The sequence below is a fragment of the Marmota flaviventris genome, chromosome 5 (genome assembly GCF_047511675.1).
Source record: "Marmota flaviventris isolate mMarFla1 chromosome 5, mMarFla1.hap1, whole genome shotgun sequence".
NCBI classification, from domain to species: domain Eukaryota; kingdom Metazoa; phylum Chordata; class Mammalia; order Rodentia; family Sciuridae; genus Marmota; species Marmota flaviventris.
Window position 1 is genome coordinate 102,427,300 of NC_092502.1, and position 20,352 is coordinate 102,447,651.

General features: G+C 37.6%; 1 protein-coding gene across 1 annotated transcript in view; it reads right to left on the minus strand.

The window, feature by feature from the left end:
* Window positions 1–20,352, minus strand: part of Cmya5 (cardiomyopathy associated 5) — a 95,348-nt gene that overhangs the window by 30,643 nt on the left and 44,353 nt on the right. Inside the window, exons 3-9 of the mRNA XM_027927793.2 lie at window positions 17,539–17,634; window positions 15,886–16,119; window positions 14,320–14,342; window positions 10,587–10,705; window positions 5,681–5,830; window positions 2,692–2,838; window positions 851–998 (exon numbers count right to left, since the gene is read on the minus strand). Coding sequence (XP_027783594.2) covers window positions 851–998; window positions 2,692–2,838; window positions 5,681–5,830; window positions 10,587–10,705; window positions 14,320–14,342; window positions 15,886–16,119; window positions 17,539–17,634 — 917 coding nt within the window. The remainder of the gene's footprint in view (window positions 1–850; window positions 999–2,691; window positions 2,839–5,680; window positions 5,831–10,586; window positions 10,706–14,319; window positions 14,343–15,885; window positions 16,120–17,538; window positions 17,635–20,352) is intronic.

Sequence of the window (20,352 nt, forward strand, 5' to 3'; positions counted from 1 at the left end):
GTCATAGGAAATCTCACACCATAACTAAATAAATAGCTGCTGATTGATCGTGAAGTTAATCAAGAACTTAAAGAATACACTTCATTAAAAAGCTGTCTAATTTCTTACTACTATTCCTCATTTCTATATCCTACCAAAATAGTTTATCTCAGTAAACTTGGTAAAAAAAATCTCTTATCAAAATATAATTATTAATAATAATATTGGTCTGTGAAGTTGTTCTAAAGCCAGGACTTTAGAGGTTAAGGAAATATCACTTCATAGGTGAGCTAATGTTTACCAAATGCCTACTGGATACATGGCTCCTTATTGATAAATTTTGGCTTCATCATTTTAGTGAGAGAGCTTCACCCTTTTTTTTTTTTACTAGAAAAATCTGTGGATTTTTCATGTTCTTTGGAGAGGTAGGTATGTCTCTGTGATAATGTATATGCAATTAGCTCCTTTATGATACCAATACATCATGGAGGCATTCAGATTTACATTACACACAAGTTCAGTATTAGTTTCTCCAGTTAGGTGGTACCTATTCTTATAGAGCTAGTAAAAAGTGCATAAAATATGCATAAATTTTATCTAATGACTCAAGTTAAATATACCTCACAGAACGTTCTATCTTATTAAAATTCACATACATTTTTCTTACAAGGGAGTTATTATTCTGCATTGTAGCATGTGTTTTATTACAAAGTTGGAGTTCATTGATGAATAGTGATGAAGCTGCAAATCAAATCAGCAGCTTAGTTAGCTCAGCAGGATTTGAGGATGCTTTTCTCTCTTGGTGAGCTTAAATTCAGAGGGTAGCTTAGGACCTGAGCCACTGCCCTGGGCTCTGGGCAAGCTCCCTTACCTGAGGCCCTCGCCTTCAGGAGAGTGCTGTCTGCAGTACTCCAGAGTGTAGGTCTCTGTGGCCTCTGGGTTGGCAGGCCGCCATCGGATTGTAGCCGTGTTCCAACATACAGTGCAATCCTCAGCCCGAATAACAGGGGTTGAGGGTGCTGCAGAAAAAGAAGGAGGTCATTCACGGAGCAATGCCAGCTCTGCTTCCCTGTCGCCTGGGAAGAATGGTTAGGCATGATTTTATTTTAAAATTTTTATCAGAAAATTTATTCTGGTCTGAAAACCTCAAAGAGATTAAAATTTATGTTATGAAAAATCTCCCTCCTCTGCCTTCTAAATTTCCCAGTTCTCGCCCATCCCAAACAGCCTCGACATTAATTGCCTATAAATCACACCCTAGTTTCTGAATACCATCTCCTTGTAGAGGAGATCAAATAAAAGTAAAAATGTTTGCCTCTCTCCTTTTACACAAAAGTTAGTCATGATCTTGTTCCCAGCATGTTCTCAATAAAGGTTTGTTTTAAAAGGAAAGAAGGCAGGGTAAAGGGCTAATGGGTAGGAGCAACCTATTGACAGTCTGATGTGGAGACCTGCTGCAGCCCCCTGGGGAAAGATTTCATCATGAGATTGTATTCCTGCTGGGATGGCAGCACTTAAAACATCTTGGATTCTCTATTACAGTTTGAATCTTGAATGTCCCTCAGAGGTCTAAGTGTTGAAGGTTTGGTCCCCAATGAAGCAGTGTTCAGAAGTAAGACTCAAAGAGTGATTGGATCATGAGAGCTCTTGATGTCAGCAATGGATTAGTCCACTAATGGGCTCACAGCTGATGTTTTTTTGTTTGTTTTTAGAAGTGATAAAAACTTTAGTAGAGGGGCTGGGGATACGGCTCAAGTAGTAGCGCGCTTGCCTGGCATGCGTGAGGCACTGGGTTCGATCCTCAGCACCACATAAAAATAAAATAAAGATGTTGTGTCCACCTAAATCTAAAAAATAAATATTAAAAAAAAAAAAACTTTAGGAGATGGGGCTTCACTGGAAGAAGCAGGTCACTGGAAGTGTGCCCTAGAAAGGTATATCTTGTCCCCAACCTCTTCCTCTCCTTCCCAGCTGCCATAAAGCAAGTGGCTTTACTCTGTGATACCTTTCCCACCATGATGTTTTCTGCCTTACCACAGGCCCAGAAACATGGAGCCAGCAAGCCAAGGACTGTAAGCGCTGAAACTGTGAGCCAAAATACATCTTTCCTCCTTTAAGTTGTTTTTCTCAAGTATTTAGTCACAGCAATGAAAAGTTAACAAAGTCTCCCAGCATCAATACCATGACACCCAAGCTTCTGACCTTAAAACAGAGCCTCTATTATATTAGCCTTTCTCGCCTCATGTCTTTCCTTATTTTTAAGTCAAAGAAATAACATCAAACTTCTAATAATATCCTGCACATTCCATTCTGTTTCTTCCGTTGATGTCTCCCCTCATATGTCTTCTTCAAGAGGAATGTGCTTCCTTAACACATGACTTCCTACTGATCCTTCAAAGCCTTTTACACAGGCATCAGCTCTAAGAATCATTCCTTAACCTGCCCCTCCCCTGGCTGTCTTGGGTACCTCTCTGTAGTGCTCACATAATAACCTGCACATACCTGGATCGTGCCTCTTACAAACCATTGCCTATGATCTTCTGTTTCTCTCTCCCCCTCACTTGACTCTGAGCTTCTTGCAAACAGAAACTCATCTTACTCACCATTTTATAATTCAGCACTTTGCCCAACACCCCATGTAACAGGTATCATTAATACTAGTTGATCTCAATAATCTACGAAGCTTCCTAACACACCTTTGCATCTCCTTACCTGTTCTAAAAATTGCTCTTTCACTGGGTAGGCTACATCCAGTGAAGTTCACAGCCATTACCCAGACTTTATAGCACCGGTCAGGTTCCAAATCTTCAAAAATGCAGTAGCTTTCTTTCACTGTCAATCTGTATTCTTCTACCAACTCTAGCATAAAACACAAATCAGAAACTCTAAGGTGTCTTACAAAGTTAACTAGACATTATCGTTTTTGAAAAAAAGCAGTGTCTATTTTTTAGTAGAATAAGCAAACCGTTATTATTATTATAACTTTATAGATATCACTGTGATAATTAGCTCCTTAGAATACATAAGAAAGCAAAAGCCTTTGAAAAAGAGACATTTAGAATGACATAGTATTACTTTCAAACATTTATCAGAAAATAATAGCATTTTAGTAAAATTCTGAGCTTCATATACCACAATTAAAGTAACTTATTTCAATAGCAAATATTAAAATTGCATAAAGTTTATGTTAGCCTAAATCTCAGTAACACATTCTCAAGAAAATTCCTAAGAATCAATACCAGCATTTCACAGGAGTAGATAATAAAAAAGGACAACTTTGTGTTTTCTAAACCTAAAATGTTACAAAGCATTTCTATGAATTTGTAAAGTATTTTTGGATATTCAGTATGACTTTCCAAGTTTCAAACCCTGGTTTCTTCTCAGAATTCTAGAATTCTCTAAACTAGTTCTTTCTATAATTTATATTAATATGTAAGTAACTTTGATGGGTCTTCACTCTTCTAAGAAGTAACTTTGTTAGATCAAGATATTTCCCATTTAAATTTCTTAATCTATTTTCCTTTCATTTTTTTAGTAAATGTTACTCAATACTATTCTGAACACTTGCCCTGTTGGGCCAAACTGATTATTTTTAGTGAAACTTTCTGTCCTTTAAAAAGGATAATTTTCTTTTTTAAATTAGCCTATGGTGATTTCAGTTACCCTCCCTATTGCTCCTGAATGTCACATCTTTAAAATTCCTTCAGTTAAGTGGCCTTTGGGTAGCAGTGGTACAGCACCTGCCTAGCATGTATAAAGCCCTGAGTTCTATCCTCAGCACCACAAAAAAAGGACAGATAGATAGATAAGAAAAGAAAAATAAAATAAAAGATTGTGCCGTGTGCGGTGGTGCATGCATACAATCCCAGGGGCTCAGGAGGCTGAGACAGAAGGACTGTGAGTTCAAAGCCAGACTCAGCAAAAAACAAGGCATTAAGCAACTCAATGAGACCCTATCTTTAAATAAAATACAAAATAGGGCTGGGGATGTGGTTCAGTGGTCAAGTGCCCCTGAGTTTAATCCCCAGTACAAAAAAAAAAAAAAAGAATCCAGATTGTTTCTTTAAAATAAATTTAGGAGCTTGTCAAGTTGGCAGGTCTCTTCAATTGCCTCTCTCCAATGTAATATAGTTCAGGATAGCTGGTTCAGTTCAAAAAGATGTTCTAAAGACTAATATACTAAAAAACATTTCCCCCATAACCCAGAAACTGTGACTGAGTTTTCACTGCAATCACTCCATTAGGCCCTTCTTTTGACTATGCACATAAGTTCCTGGAGACCTTATCATACATAGCACAGTATCAGAGCATACATATATCATCAGATAACTGTCACCCAGCACAGTTCAAGGCATTGAACACTGGACAGGGAAGTGTTTGGGATAGGGTGAGGTGATGATGAAAACAAAATACTCTGAGCAATAACTATTTATTAAGAGGGGTCTTGAAGTGCCGGGATATCTCATGATAGAGCGACATATAAAAAGAAATGAAGTATAGAGTAAAAAAATAAATACAGAGACAAACATAAATACAAGCTTTTGTTTATGAATCTGAATAAAATGTGTTTGTGTCCTGCCCTTGACATTTACAAATTGTGTAGTCTTGCACAACTACCTGACCTCAGATCAGTATTTTCATTTGCTAAAGGGGATGTAACATATACTTCCTTGTGTTATGACAGGAATATAGTAACAGGTTTTCAACTAAATGGAAGTCCTTATAGACAGACTTAGCCTACTTTACACTATGTTTATGTTTGCTTGTGTGTGTGTGTGTGTTTGTGTGTGATTTTTTCTGTAAAAATTATCACATGACATTTCACAAGACTTAAATATTAGTAACAGGGAAATAGGTTACAATCATTCCTTATGACAAATTGGGCTCCTGAGTTTTGTAACAGTAAGTCAATCCTGCCATGTGCTCATCTAGTTTCCAAGGTATGTGAGCCTATCTTCAACAAGCAACACAGAACACCAGCACACGCAGTTCTGATTCATCAGGAAGTACAACCCCCAAATGCCTGGTTTCCAGGTCTTCCTAGAAGTCCTGCTGAGCAGAGAGATCTTTCCCAAGGCTCAGTTTGTAAGGCATGCCATCCACTCACCCCAGTGAGCACTTTCACTTCATTCCACACATTAACTTGGGACACGGGAAGACTATCCCATGCCTCAAAGCCTCAATCAAACTAAGGTTTGTTTGTGTCTTTTGTCAAATAGATCTGAGAAGCCTGCCAACCATGACATCCAACACTGCATCTGCACTACTGTTACTGTGGAGCACAGAATCCTGTACACAGTCCATTTTCCTTTATGAAATGGTACATGTGGCAGCCATCTTTCAGACTTCAGAACTGGTTAAAAACTTTGTTTTCCCTGAAACTCTGGTATGTTACCACCTTTCTGACAACGAGAATCACTTAACTATTCTGTTATTCTGAGAGCCTAAAGTCAAATTTGAATCTCAGTTACAAAATTCATGTTGACCATTATGGTGATATTTATGTGTTTTTTGTTTTCCTTGATCCTGATTTCCAAATTTTGCCTTTCTGTTATTATTTGGTCATTGAGTTTTTGTTAGTATTGTTTGGTAAGTAGCTACCGATGCTTTGTGAAAAGAGTCATAATACATATAGATTCAAGTACTTCATCTTAAGATGCTGAAATAGCACCTGCATGTGTATTTGTGTTTCCAATCCTACCGTTCACTTCTTGGTCATCTTGAGGCTCCTCCATGCAGTACACCTGGAATGAATCAATGACATCTTCCTTGTTCATGCTCCAATAAACTGCAATCGTGGTGCTGGTGGCAGAATTTGGTTCCTGAGGTTCTAGTCTAGGAGGCTGTGGAACTGGAATATAGGTACAACTTACTGTAACTAATGATGTGTTTGTTGATTAGCTGCTCTGCAAACCTTACTTACATTTATGGAAAAAATCAAACAAAATAGAAATACATGGAGTTCCTGTTTCCAATACCCAACCTCAATTATAATCACTGTTATACAACAATCACTGTTACAGTTGAGTATGTATTCCTCCAGAATGTTTTCTATGCAGTTTATATGTGCACATATAATATACAAAATGGGTCCCAAACTGGGATCACTGGATAATACTCTTCTGTAGTCCTATATTTAAAGCAATAAAAATACAGGTTAGAAGATATATCAAATGAAATATTTCCTTCAAAATAAAAAGCATTCCTTTGATAGATAACCAATGTTGTTTTGTTCTATAGCAAAACAGAGTCTAACTGGGGCGTGGTGGCACATGATTGTAATCCCCCCGCCCTCAAACCCACCAGCTTGGGAGGCTGAGACAGGAAGGTCTCCAGTTCAAAGCCAGCTTCAGCAAAAGCGAGACACTAAGCAACTCAGTGAGACCCAGTCTCTAAATAAAATACAATAGGGCTGAGGACGTGGCTCAATGGCTGAGTATCCCTGGGTTCAATCCCTGGTACCTCCCCTACCAAAAATATAGAGTCTACATTCATAATATAGAGATCATTGAAAACCTTTGTAGAAGGAGTTGAAATATATTCAAGGCTGAAAAAAAAATATAAAAATACACTTTCTGAAACTACGATCCCACGTTTTCTTTCCAATATGGCTATAATAGCTGATTTTTAAAAAAATTTATATATAAAAATTACATAGGAAAAAAAGTCCTTTATTAATTGAATCAGGTATAAGTTTTAGACATAGTATAATTTTGTTATTCTGAATTTAAAGACAATAATATTCTCAAGTGTTTTACTAGGGATGTTTAAAAATTTATAATTATCCATATTAAGCATTAATGATATAAATAATACTATAAATCAAGTTCTATGCAACTCTCTTCTAAAATTTATGACAAAAACATTGAACATATTTTATAAGTTAGGGAAAAGGCTATTCCCATAGTTTAAAAAAATATATCATGTTTTAAATTTTGTGTGTGTGTGTGGTTTTTTTTTCCTCAGCCAACCATTTCCTAAGGGATAAGTTTACTGAAATAAGATGGACCAAATTTCATAAGATAAATGTATTGAAAGTTGACACTAATGGAAAACAAAGTTCAGTTCAATAAGAAGGTTAAAATAAGAAAAAAATAAGTGATCTAAAGAATGTAACAAAAAGATAAATTGTAAAGATTCATTCAAGATAAAGAGCTGAAGAATACATAGTTATAAAAAATGAGAAACAGGATAGAAAAAATGGTGTAGTTCATAGGCTTCAGAGCACAGAGGCTGGCCAGAGCCCCACTTACTAACTACATTATCTTAGCCTCAGTTTCCCCAGATTTAAAATGAGAAAACATCACCTCCTAGGACTGTTGTAAGAAGCAGGATATTGTGTATGGAGTGCTTAACAAATACGCCCAACACATAACCAGTGGTGACTGGTTCATGAAGGCAAGATGGCCTTGGCAGAAACACAGCAAATGAACAGAAGAGGCAGGAATCTCCCAAAGATGGAAGTTGAACCTGGGCCAGCAACTGGTAAATCATGGCAGCCACAGAGGGAAGACCTGCTGAGGCCCACCTGCAGAGCCCCACCCCAAAGACTGGCAGTGGTTCAGAGACACTTATACTATCTTTGACTTCATTGTTTTGTCTTCCCCACAGAAGATCTGCGTCACATGCTACAGGAGCCCATCCAGACAGACAGTTCAGTAAATCCTTATGTTACCTAGATTTACGGAAGAGATGAACAGAATGCTACAAATATTGTCCATTGTCTTTGAAGCAGTTCTAGGGAACTCCTTGAGGCATGAGCAATGAAAATGCTCTCCAGTCCTTTCTATGAATTGCATATTTATCTACATTTGCTTTTTTAAATGGGTAATATCTTTTTACACTTCTCTCTTGGGCAACTAAATAAACTTAAAACAGATAATTGGTCCTTCCAAAATCACCTAATTTTAAGAAAGAAACAGATATAGGAAATTAAAGCATGTAAACTAGAAATTATTTTGTTCCTAATGTTCTCCTACCCCCCAAATAATTAAAGTGAAAACACTTTTTCAAAAATAGAAAATACTTTCACTTTTCAAAGTATTATAAGATGAAAAGAGGAATATGGATATTTCATAAATGTAATCTAATCATGGCTGGATTTGCAATTCCTATGTGGCAAATGAACATCAAAGACCCAGATTTTTTTATGTTAGTAATTCCCTTTACACTTTTGTAGTGATGAACTTGAATAAGTGTGTTGACAAAAACAAAAACATCAGAACAAAATGGAAGCAGAGGGCTTCTTTATCAGAAGATAAGGTACTGGACAGAGGAATCACCGCATGGATTCCTTCTGTCTGATGGGATGTGCCCATAAAGAGCTGTCACACAGAGAGAAATAAGCATTAGTCAATTTGGACTTCAGTACCTGTGACCAAATACAGATTTCTGCTCAACCTCACTTCCAAAAAGCCTCTAAGAGAGCAGCACTATTCACAATAGCCAAGAGGTGGAAGTCACCCACATGTCTATCAATGGAAGGATATATAGATGAATGGACAGATGGACCATGAGCAAAGTGTGGTATATACAAACAAAAAAAAATGTTATTCTATCTTATAAAGTTCTGACACATGCTACAAAATGAATGAACAGCAGGATAATATGCTAAGTGAAATAAGCAAATTATAAAGAGATAAATTACTATATATGATTTCATCTATATGAGGTTCCTAGAGTAATCAAATTCATAGAAACAGAAAGTAGAAAGGTGACTTCCAGGGGCTGGAGGAATGAGAGGAATAGGGAGTTGATGTTTAATGAGTATAGAGTCTAAGTTTTGCAAGATGAAGAGTTTGGGAGGTAATGGTGGAAAAGTGATACGAACGTAATTAATGACACTGACCTGTACAAATAAAAATGGCAGAGGTGATAAATTTTATGTCATGTATATTTAACTTCAGACTTAAAAAAAAAATCCTAGGAGTCAGAGTCAAGGAACCCTAGCTATCACTAATCCCTATCTATATCCTTTCTCACAGCAGTGCGCTCACTCTGCCTCTGTACTACTGAGCCAAGACTCTGAAGCCAAAGTCCCCATGATCCTCCCAACCAATTGCATAATTTTGGAAAATACATTGTTCCATTCCTCTCCTTTCTCATCCAACAAGTGGGAATATAAACAAAGGTTGATATCAACCCCTGGGGCTGTTGTGAGATTAGGTAGTTGGCTATGCTCAACAGTCTCTATAGTACTTGGCCTCCTGCAAGTTATGGAGCACATGCTAGGATCTGCTCATTCTCAAGGGAATGCCCCATGTTTCCTCATTCTATCTGCTTAGTTTGGGTATGGTGTCATCAGATTAGCTTTTCAGGTACATGTGAGGACTTTAAGGTGAGAGTTGTCATTGGTCACAAAACAACACTACTTAGGAGCAAGTCACCCCGGGCTCCAGTTCTGTGAAGCAGACACACAAAGCAGCATTGATCACTCAGAGATGAGTCTCCTCCACAGAGGGGTTAGAACCTCAGGGACTGCACAGTGCACTTTCTGAGTTAATCATTAATCCTTTGTGATAATGTAGCCCTAAAATATCCATCAAAAGTTCAAAAGTATATTTTCTAAATGAACAACAGCATTAAAAAAAAACTTAAAAGCAAAAGATCTTTTGCGTTAATCAGAATTTCTTAGTCTGCAATCACTACTCTAGTTTAATGCCTCTGAAAGTTATTACAAGAAAGCACCCTTTTTGTTCTGAGACATTTTGAAAGAAAATTCTTTGGGCTAAATAACTGAAATCTTCACTTTATAAAGAATTGTTCGGGTTTGACTTTTTTTGTGTGCTGTGGGGGGTTGTTTCATATTTTGTTTTTTTTAAAGACTCAGTAGTCTTTTACTAATTCCTAAGATAAAACTTGCTACAGGAATGAAAGTGAATTGCCAATTTAAATATGACTGCCATCTTTAAAGTAGCTTTGGAAGGATATAGCATCTTTTAAGAAAAGCACCTGAGCACATTGTACAGTAAGTGAAAGTCAGTAACTCAAAACATGGTAGCTTTGAGAAATCTAAATAAGTTTCATTGTCTTGTTTGTTAAAATAGCACATTAAAAAATATTTTGAAGAGCCGGCAGGATGCTCCTGACAGCTGAGTGGGAAGTTCCTGGCTACAGACCACGATGCTGAGCTGTTACTTCTCTCAGCTAATCTGTTGGGTTAAAAAAAAAAAAAAATAGGAAAAAGAACTGAATTGAAGACGGGGAAGCTACTCATAAAGAAAAAATCAGTTCAATGCTTATGAAAATATTTGATCCCTTTTTCCATCTATACCCTGTTACTGGTATGAAATAAATAATTCTTTTACAAAGAGGGAAAGAAATCCTATTTTCAAAAGGAAGAGGAGAGAGAGAGAGAGAGAGAGAGAGAGAGAGAGAGGACACCCTGGTTCCAGGCCTTCTTCCTCTCACCTCCTCTAACCCAACACAGTCAGAAAGCTTCAAATGGAAATGCAGTTTATCACTGAAATGGGATGATGGTCTCATGCTTTATTTCAGAGTCTAGCTTTAAATTTTACAATAAACAGTTTTCTTTTTCCAGTTATACAGAATAAACAAGCAAAAGCTGCCAGATCTCATCAAGGTAATTAATATATTAAAATGCTTACCAGCCACTTGCTTTAACATCTGGTCACTCCTTGCTGAACTGTCATCATAATGTTCAAAAAGTGAAAACGCAGCAGGAATGTTCTCTAATGAAGCTGTGCTCTCTACGGCAGAAAGCAACCTACCAGAGGACAGATAAGTATTAACAAACAGGATGACAGCAGAAAACAATTTTTCAAAATGAATCTGGTGTTGGTAGAGCCCCCAGTATCCAAAAAGGATGTAAATCATTTTAGAGTCTGAAAATACATATCTAATATCTACTAACTCTTAGGGTTCTTAGGCTACTGTTAATACTGAAAATTTTCTTTCTATATCCTCAAATTTGAAAAAAAAAGTCTATCAAAATATACATCCTTAATTTTTTTCCTATAAAAATTACTTAATTTTAATGATTATCTTATTTCCTAAAGGATATCAAAGTTCAGAGCCTGTCTGGAAACTTCATACTGGTTGTATGTAAGTTTGTTCTGCATCCTCCATCTTCCATACTAAGCTTCAAGTCATTAAGTCATTCAAAAAATGTTGTTCACCTACTATGTGCCAGACACTATACTAAGAACTGAGGATACAGCCTACCATTCCTCAAAGACCAAACAAGCCACAGTTTATAGAGATATATGGCTTTTATGGACTCAAGCCCCTCATGGGAGGAAAGCCATGTAATGCTAACTCAGCATTTGTATCTAGGTGAAATATGGATTTTAAAAACAAACAAAAACAGGTTAACTATGAAGAGTTTGCAAAAGAATTTGTCTTTAGTATGAGGGGACTCAAATAGAGTAGGAGCTCTCCTCCATGTACTCTCTCACACAAGCTTGGAAACTCTCTTCCAGCAACCGTCTATTTTGAGGAGCTGCATCAGTTTCATTCCCATGGACTCTGCAGTTTTCCCTACCACAGATGTACCTCAAGACCTTAGCACTTGCTTCTAGAATGTTGTCCTCCCAGATACTTGCATAGCTCTTTCCTTCACTTAATTAAGATCTCTTTTCTAATGTCTCCACAGAGACTGCTGCTAATATGGCATGGTCTACCCCATCCAGCTCTCCTCTTTGTTTCCTCAAAGTTATCACAACCTTTTTGTTTTTCACCTGTCAGCTTTACCAGAATATATTACATGCAGAAAAGGAATGGTTTATCACTGTGCGGTAATGCATTACCTAGCACATAGTAGGCATTTAATAAATATGTTTTGAATAAATAAGAGGCCGAAAATTTCATTTGGGGGAGAATATCAGGATCTCAGGGATGGTGATTTGGGGTCAGCATAAGGAGAAAAGATTATGAAGTATTTAAAGAGTGTCTTGTATGCTTACGATTGCTAGACACCACAAAATTTACTACCATTTGATTTAGGGGAGATGGTTCCAGTAGGGACTTCAAAGAGGAGGCTGACATTTAAGCTGGGTGTTAAAGAATGAGCAGGTGTTTCCCAAGCAGGAAAGGAGTAAGTGTATTGCAGATAGATAGAGCAGCATGAACAAATGGTTGGAGAGGTAAGAGAGTATGGCACACTGGAGGGCCAGAGGGCAACTTAGGGAACCCTGGGAGTTGGGAAGTAAAGACAAAGATGAAATGGGAAGGTGGCTTGTGGCTTGACTGTGAGGATCCTTTCATACCCACCAAGAGTTACAATTTTATCTTTTAAGGCAGGAAGAGCCACAGAACTGTTTATGCCAGGGAAGCTTAGAAGAAAACCCTGGCAAGCACTGAGGAAAGACCAGCCCCAGTAGACAAAAGAGGCAATGAGATTGGTTGGGAGGACCCCACAATGGTCCAGGGAAGATAAAACAAGCCTAAACTAAAGCTTTGGCAATACAGAGGGTGGAAACAGTAGACACAGAATTAACAAAAAACGGTGACCCGTATGCACACTAAGCCCTCTCATAATGCAGAATTTTTTGTAGCACAAAAGCTCTGATTGCAGAAACATAAGTAAAGCATTTGAGTTTACCTTTATGCACTGAACTGTTCAATTTTAACATCAGCATATGAAAGGGCAAGTAGACTTTTTTTTTTAATAAGTAGGCCCTACAATGGCTGTGACTCTCTTTCTTTTTCATTATTATAATACAAAAGAGCAAAGTGGAACAAAAATACATCCCCTTAACAGAACAGCATTTTCTAAGCAAATGTGTTTTTCAAGATATGCAAATGCTGAGTCTAAATATGCTTGACAGCATTCCTTAATTTAAGCATTTTTAGTGTTAAGAAAAATCATTTAATATACAAGCACTGTCTTTAGAGATATAATATGAAAGGAAGGAGAAAAAGTAGCAAGGTAAAATAAGCTAGATACTTAGTACTTCTTATAGAAAGGAACTCCCAGAACATTGCAACTTAGGGAAGAAGTCCTGAGGACATGGAAGGTGTGTGTGTGTGTGTGTGAGAGAGAGAGAGAGAGAACATGTGTGTGTGCACAGGTTAACAGGACTTGAATTGCTCATATGTCTTCCCCGAGTCCAGAATTTTGTTGTCTTTTGCCTACAGAAAAATAATGATTATTCCAAGTATATACTACTACTTAGGTAACATGCAGCTTTAGTAAAGATTAATTCATTGTCAATAGGACAATGAAACAGAAATTAATTAAAATGACACATAGATTAACAAATTTAAGCTCAAAACCAAAGAAATGGTGTTTGGTATTAAATGGTTGTCAATTCATATTAGCAATGTTCTAATGTTTAGAAAAGTGGAAAACATTCCATAGCAGTTTTAAGGTAAAAAGCCTTTGCAAATTTTCATACCTTGAAACTTTCATTTTCATACTTTCACCAAATTGTCTTACCAATCATCATCTTCCATGAAAGGATGAAATATAAATAATCAAATGTGCATCCATACTATTCAGTGTGCATGGAATGGCACTATGCATCTGCACATTTAAAATTATATTGAAAAAATAAAATACGAGCCTCAACCAGTAAGAAAGATCTCAGGCCTCGCCAAGGAGAACAAAGAGAAAGGGGTCAGATCAGTACGAGAATTTCAATGCCAGATGCAAAAGAGAAACACGAGGGCTGAGATGTAGCTCAGTGGTAAAGTGCTGGCCTAGCATGCAGGAAGCTCTGAGTTCCATCCCCAGCACTGGGGGAAAAAAGTGTAGGGGGGTGAGGCATAAACATAAATCCAGTGTTATGTTTTTATGACATTTTTTAATTTCTTGTTGAGTGTTTTGCCTTTCAAAAGAATGAAGAATCTCTTAGACTGATTGTTAAGAACACCAACAAAACCAAACAAAATCAAAAGAGGAAGATTCATTTAGGTTAGCTGAGCAGAAAGAGAAGATAAATGCATGACTATCTTTTGAAGAGAAAATGAGAGAACATGCCATTAAGATTACATAAGACGTAAAATTATTCATGGCAGATATGGATGATTTCTTCACATTCTCATATTTAACCAATAAGTCTAAGTAGCTACAAAACTTTTTGTATGCAGTGACAGGAAAGATGGTGTAGACTGGGATGAAAACACAGAATACATCTTGAGGAAGCAGTTAAAAATCTACATTATGATAATTGTTATTTAACTAAAGCACATGCAATTTTCTCTCAAAGCTGTCATTTAGCTTTTAAAAGCACTGTGTCTAAAAGTGAGAATCCAGTAGCTCACTAAATGTATTTTTTAATTGGCAGCTTGTTTCCTATAAAGCATCAAAATATTAAATGTAAAGCATCCAGTCATGCTATTCTCAGTCGCCACTACATTGTGCCATGTTTTATATACCTTTCATTGATTTCCTCAAATGACTTGGAGAAGGGAGGAGGGAGGGAGGGAGGGAGGGAGGCAGAGAGAGAGAGAGAGAGAGAGAGAGAGAGACTAATTAACAACAAAAAGAATAAGCAAGCAAGAACATTAAGATCACACCTGTTGGAATATCATTACCCCTCAGCTTCTCAGATGCTATTTCTCTTTGGGCTTTAGCCTGGGCAGCAGGGAAATCAGTGCTCAGAAGAGGGGTCAGGGATAGGGCAGAGACAAGGATGAGGGGCAGCAGTTTGCCTCTGCTCTCTCTGATCAGCAAGGCTGGCAATGGGCTGCTTGTTCTCTGCTTCTCTCTATTTATTAACAAATGGCTTGGCTTCCAGAACAGAAGTCACTGAAGCAAGAAAAATGACTAAAATTTGCTCGACGTAGGATACATAACAAAAATGTAATCAGTAGTTATCATGAGTGACACCTTCTCTGTGCTTTTGTGTATTTTCCAATTTTTCTAGAATGAATATTTATCACTTTTATAGGCAAGAAAAAAATACTTTTTTCCCAATTTATTCTTCTAGAGAGAAGGAAATAATCTTATCAAACAAAGATAAGGTCCTCAGGGAACACAAAAACTTTATTAATGTTATGCTTCCTAAAAGGTACTTGCCTTAATTAAAAATACATCAACCTAATGATTTCAGTTCTCTTTTGAGGATGGCCATGTCCACTAGACTCAAATTTGCCCTGGCTAGAGGTGTCCTTGGAGGCAAATCAAACCCTTAACATTTCTCCATTTTGTCTCACTTAATCCTCAAACTTTTACTAGATAGTTAGGAGGAGAGAAAACTTTTAAATGAAAGGTCCATCATCAAATGGTGCTTTTTCCTGTTCCACAATTAGGTTTGGGACCACCCCCTGGGAAAACATCCCCATTACTCCTGATTAATCCTGGTCCCATGGGGAGCCAGTGTCTTACTGAATATTCTAGGGAATTATGAGGACCTCTGTGGTGCAAAATTGAGAAGCACCCAAGGGATTCTCCCTGTCCACAGTTGCTTGCTTGAATTAAAGAACCCTGTTCTCAGGAAGCCCCTTGGAAAAACACCACCATATTATTTAAGAGGGTATCACAATTTATGTCAGGCTTTTTCATTTAAAAGTGTGTTACAAAATGTTACTCTCAGCTATTAGCTGAGGCTCAGAGGGAATGGTTCATATGAGTGGCTACCTCAGAGATGAGGACAGGCCTGGGGGTCAGCATGAAGATGTCAGACAGCAGGAGATTGTATTAGCCCTCCGAGAAGTTGGAAGGCTACTTTCTCTCCCTCTTAGATGGAGACCCTTCTAGTGTGACAGCATGGAATGATGATACTGTGGTCCAACTCCATGCATTTTGGCCATATCTAAGCATTAGGGCTTTTATGATTAGCAGAGTCTTTTCTATAGATACCAAATAATTTTTTTTAAGTGCCAGAATTATATAAACCCTACACTAAAATATAAATGATCTAAAGGAATACTGAAAGATGAAGTTTTAAAAGCACACTCATGTCGAGTGGGCACCAGGTGCCTGTTTTACTTGGCACTTACTGTCAGGAAAACAGTCTCATCCAGCTCCTCTGCTTCCCTCACAATGGTCTCCAGGGTGTCCTTGGCAGTGTCCATGCTCTGCAGAAAGTGGACCATCTGGTCATGCAGGAACTCCATCTTCTTTTTCTTTACTTCCTCAAAGCTCTGGGCTTTCTCATCATACTGTGCCAAAACCTTCTTCATCATTTCCTCATTCTGTTCTTCTAGTCTTTTCTCATTCTTGTTACAGTTTTCCTAGGGGAAAAAAATCAAAACCACTTCTGAATGAAACAAGAAGTACATTTTTTTTTTCTTTTTCAAGAATTGACTTCTGGCATTCTGATCAAAGAATCAAACATTAAGGGCACAGTCTAAATTCCAACTACCAACTTCCTTTGCCATAACTAGCTTTGCAATAGAAATGTTCTTGTTGTTATTCTTACAAATAACTTGTAATAACTTTTTAAATAATATTTTTAGTCGTTGATAGACCATTTATTTATTTATAAGTGTGCTGAGAATCAAACCCAGTGCCTCACACATGCTAGGCGAGTGCTCTACCACTGAGCCACAACTCCAGCCCTAACTTGTAATAACTTTTAAACACTGAAATACAAAGAGAGAAAGAAAGAAAGAGAGAGAGAGAGAAAAGAAAGAAGGGAAAGAGGGAGAGGGAGGGAGAAAGAAAATACTTGTCTGTAAGTCTTGCCTACCTGCGTTCCAGATAAAACTTGAAAATAAAAATGGCCTGGCAGTGAGGGAGGATCACGGGCTGTCAGGTTGGGAAGACGGGTTAGTGTAACTTTCGGTACTCTACTAATATGATAACATGAGTGAGCGAGCTGCCAGGGTATGGAAAAGGGTCCTACATTCTCAAATGTTCTCCTGGGGAGGGGCAGCTCCCACTCTCTCCAGGGAGTGAGAGAGACTTTATTGTCTATCCAGATCCTCCCCAGATATCTGGCTATCCTCACTGCCAGGGCCACTGATAAGATAAACATATAATTCACTGCCTAAAAGGGACACATGGGGGATGAGACAGTAAATCAAGTATTAAGTGTTCACTGATCTACAATAACAGTGTTCAGCATTCTCCTACAAGGGCCTTGGGCCAACTCTGCCACTCCTGATTGACAAGTAAGGGTGCCTGGACCATCTCAGTGCAAGGATGGTGCATTTCTACCCACCCCCTTCAGTATGGGGACAGAAGCCAGCATCCAGGAGAATGTGAACTCATCAGTGACAGTTGTACCAGAGAGGCCGTCATTGGGCCACAGCATGGGGCTCTTGGACAGTGATGTAGAGCATTTATGCAAGGCTAACCCAGCAGGGTAAGTAGAGCAATGCTTTATTAACTCTAGGTCTCAGTGTCTTTTCTATAAAATGGAAACAATAATAATAATAATAATACCTATTTCATATGGTTACTGTGAGGATTAAATTAGATAAAGCATGTGAAGCATTTGCCCCATTATAGTAAGTGCCCAATAAATGTGTACCTGTTTTTAGGGACTAATCTTATCCTCAGGCAGGAAGTAGTCTGACTTCACACAGAGGGAAGACTCACTTGTAAAGAAATAAAATCAACCGTGGCAAACAACACACACAAACCCCAATTCAGATAATTTTGGATCATTTACTTGTGATAGAGTAAAAGGGATTATGTTAACTTACCTCAACAGTATTAAAAAAGGATTCTATCTCACTAACAAAGGCTTCTATCCTCAAGGACTTCTCTTGTAAATTTTCAAGAAATTCTGCCAACTGAACCTAAAGAAAGGAATTAAAATATCTTTAATATACAACATTTCAAAAAAGAGCTCTAAGCAGCAGACTCTAATTTCCTTATAAATTTAATATATTTGATAGAGATTTATTATGCCATAATCACTAACAAATCAATCTTTGAATTATTTGTGCTGCTTTATTTAAATTGACTAGATAATCTTGTCTGAAAACAATTAAAAGGTTTGTGACGGAGAGTCCCAAAGCAACTGTTGATAGTTTATCTTCTAATGAAAAAAAAATTTTTTTAAACAGACTTCTTAAAAGCATGTTTGTTTTAGTGAACTCTGGATCTTAATGCTTTCTCTTAAAGCCTTGATTTTATACATTCTGAAATAGCAGCCCTTTTGCTAAAATGTTCCAATATATCTGAGTAGTTTCCTTCACATTCTGCACAAGGGCCTCAGGTGTGCCTAGAAGTCCTGAGCCTGCAAAGGTGATCAGAGTCTAGCATATCAAATAATGCAAACCATGTGCTAAAAGGACCTAAAAGTTCTAAAGAGCTTCAAAGGGTTGAAATACTCAAGAAGAGACAACCAACTAAAAACGTAAGGGGTAATGGGGGAAGAGGGTACCCAGTTCAGCTATAGATACACATCTAGCAGCTGAACTAAATTAACAACAAAGCAGAACAACCACTTCAGCTGTCTGAATCACCATCCACAGAATGTCAAAGATTACATTGATGAAGTCTCTTCAGGATCTGGCTTCTACTTTCCTCTATGGTACCTACCTCCACAACCTTGCAGTCTACCTTGCAAGCTACAGTCAAACAAGCCACGTCTTTCCCTCAAATTCTTTCTCACGTGTATGCCTTTTGCCTCTGGTATTCTCTAGCTCTAGAATGTGCTCTCTGCACTTGACTGCTAGAAGAGAGGTCTATCTCATTTAAGGCTTAGCCAAGCATCAGCTTTTAGAGACACCTTCCTCAGCCCTCCCCTTTCTGCCCTACTGTTTGATACCCAGCAGGTTAGTTTCTCAGCACATCAGGGTCCCATGGCCCTATCTTGATACAAGGGATCCACAAGTCCTTCCCATTCCTCTCTTTTTAAAATCCTCATTTTTGATGAGCACCATTCCTGACACATAACAGGTCAGTGAACACTAAGAAAGAAGAAAAAGAGTGAAGGAAGAAAATGAGTGATGGACAAAATGTAGGCCGCAATGATGGGGAAGGACTGGGGAGGAAAAGCAAGGACCTGGGTCATCAGTCAAAGGAGCCCTCAGTCCCTGAAGAGACTCAAAATGCAACCCATAAGATGCTAAAAAATTCTCAAGTTACAACTCTTCCCAGTTGATTTTCATTTTTAAAAAGTTGCCAACCAACTCTTAATCTTCATGGCTAAATGAAATGAAGAAAGCCTCCCTGGCTTTTATTAACTGGTTGTCACATTCTCCTGCTCACACTATTTAGAAAGATCATGGTATTTATAATATGTTTAAGTCAAGAGACACCAAATCTCAATATTTTTGAAAAAATTTTTAAATTGACAATATTTAGACAATTGTTTTTTAGTGTCTAAAATTCAGAGATCAATAAAACATACCTAAGAAGGCTGGAAAATCTAGTCACCTTTCTGCTGAAGGTGTCCAGTATCTGTTAGCAAACAAAACCCAATGTCGCCACACTTTTACTGGGGCCAATGCATCCAAAGTCTAAGATTCCACAAAAGAAATTGCCCCACTCCCTATCCCTACATTTCAACAGGTAAAGTTTCAACAATATATCAACCAGGATAAATGGAACCAATCTCAGACAAGTTGAAAAGGATTAATTTGGTAGGGAAAAAAATGCCAAGATTCTAATGCTATCCTACTTAATCAAAATGAGTCTGACAATTATTTAAATAGTGACCTAACTGGTCATTTTGAGAATCACTTCCATTAGCAAGGAACGGAGCCAAGCAATATGAATACACAGTCAAGAGCATAAGCTCTGGCATCAGACAAACCTGGGTACCAATCCTGGTTTTCTGCCCCATGGCCTTGGGCCAACATCATGATTCTCGGAGCCCATTTTATTACCTTCAAATTAATGACAGTGATAGAGTTATTATGAGGATTAAAAGGCATTCTGTATATAAAAAAATTTAACACAGTGAGTTCTTACTTTTTGTTGTTATTTGTCGCTTTTAAGGTCATTCTGGCTGCTGGGTGGGAATGGATTAAAGAGGCAAGAGCAGGGAGACCAGTTAGAAGGCTGCTGAAAAGTAGATGGGAGCCTTGAAACATAAAGCTGATTTCCAACAGCATCTCGGGGGAAATGGAGTATTTATAATCACATACATAAGGATATGTGTTATGGCTGACTTTACCTAGAACATCAGAGTGCTACAGACAGCCAAAAGAATGAAAAGGTTTTACATCTCCAGCACAAATTTTCAAATCAAACAGGAAATACAGAGAAAATCAGAATTTAAAATCTGTCTTGAGTATTTATATAAAGCTTACAACAAAATTGCTCATGAAATATATATGTATGTATATTTTTAAAGGATGATATTATAGATGATAGAAAATAAGTTGTGTTTTATGCTTAAAGGTATATACATATGTATAAATATATTTTTTGAGATATTGGGAATTGAACCCATTTGCTAGGCAAGCTCTTTATCACAGAGCTACATGCCTAGCCCCCTTTTTAATTTTTATTTTGAGACTGAGTCTCTAAATTGCCCAGGCTGGCCTTGAACTTGCAATTCT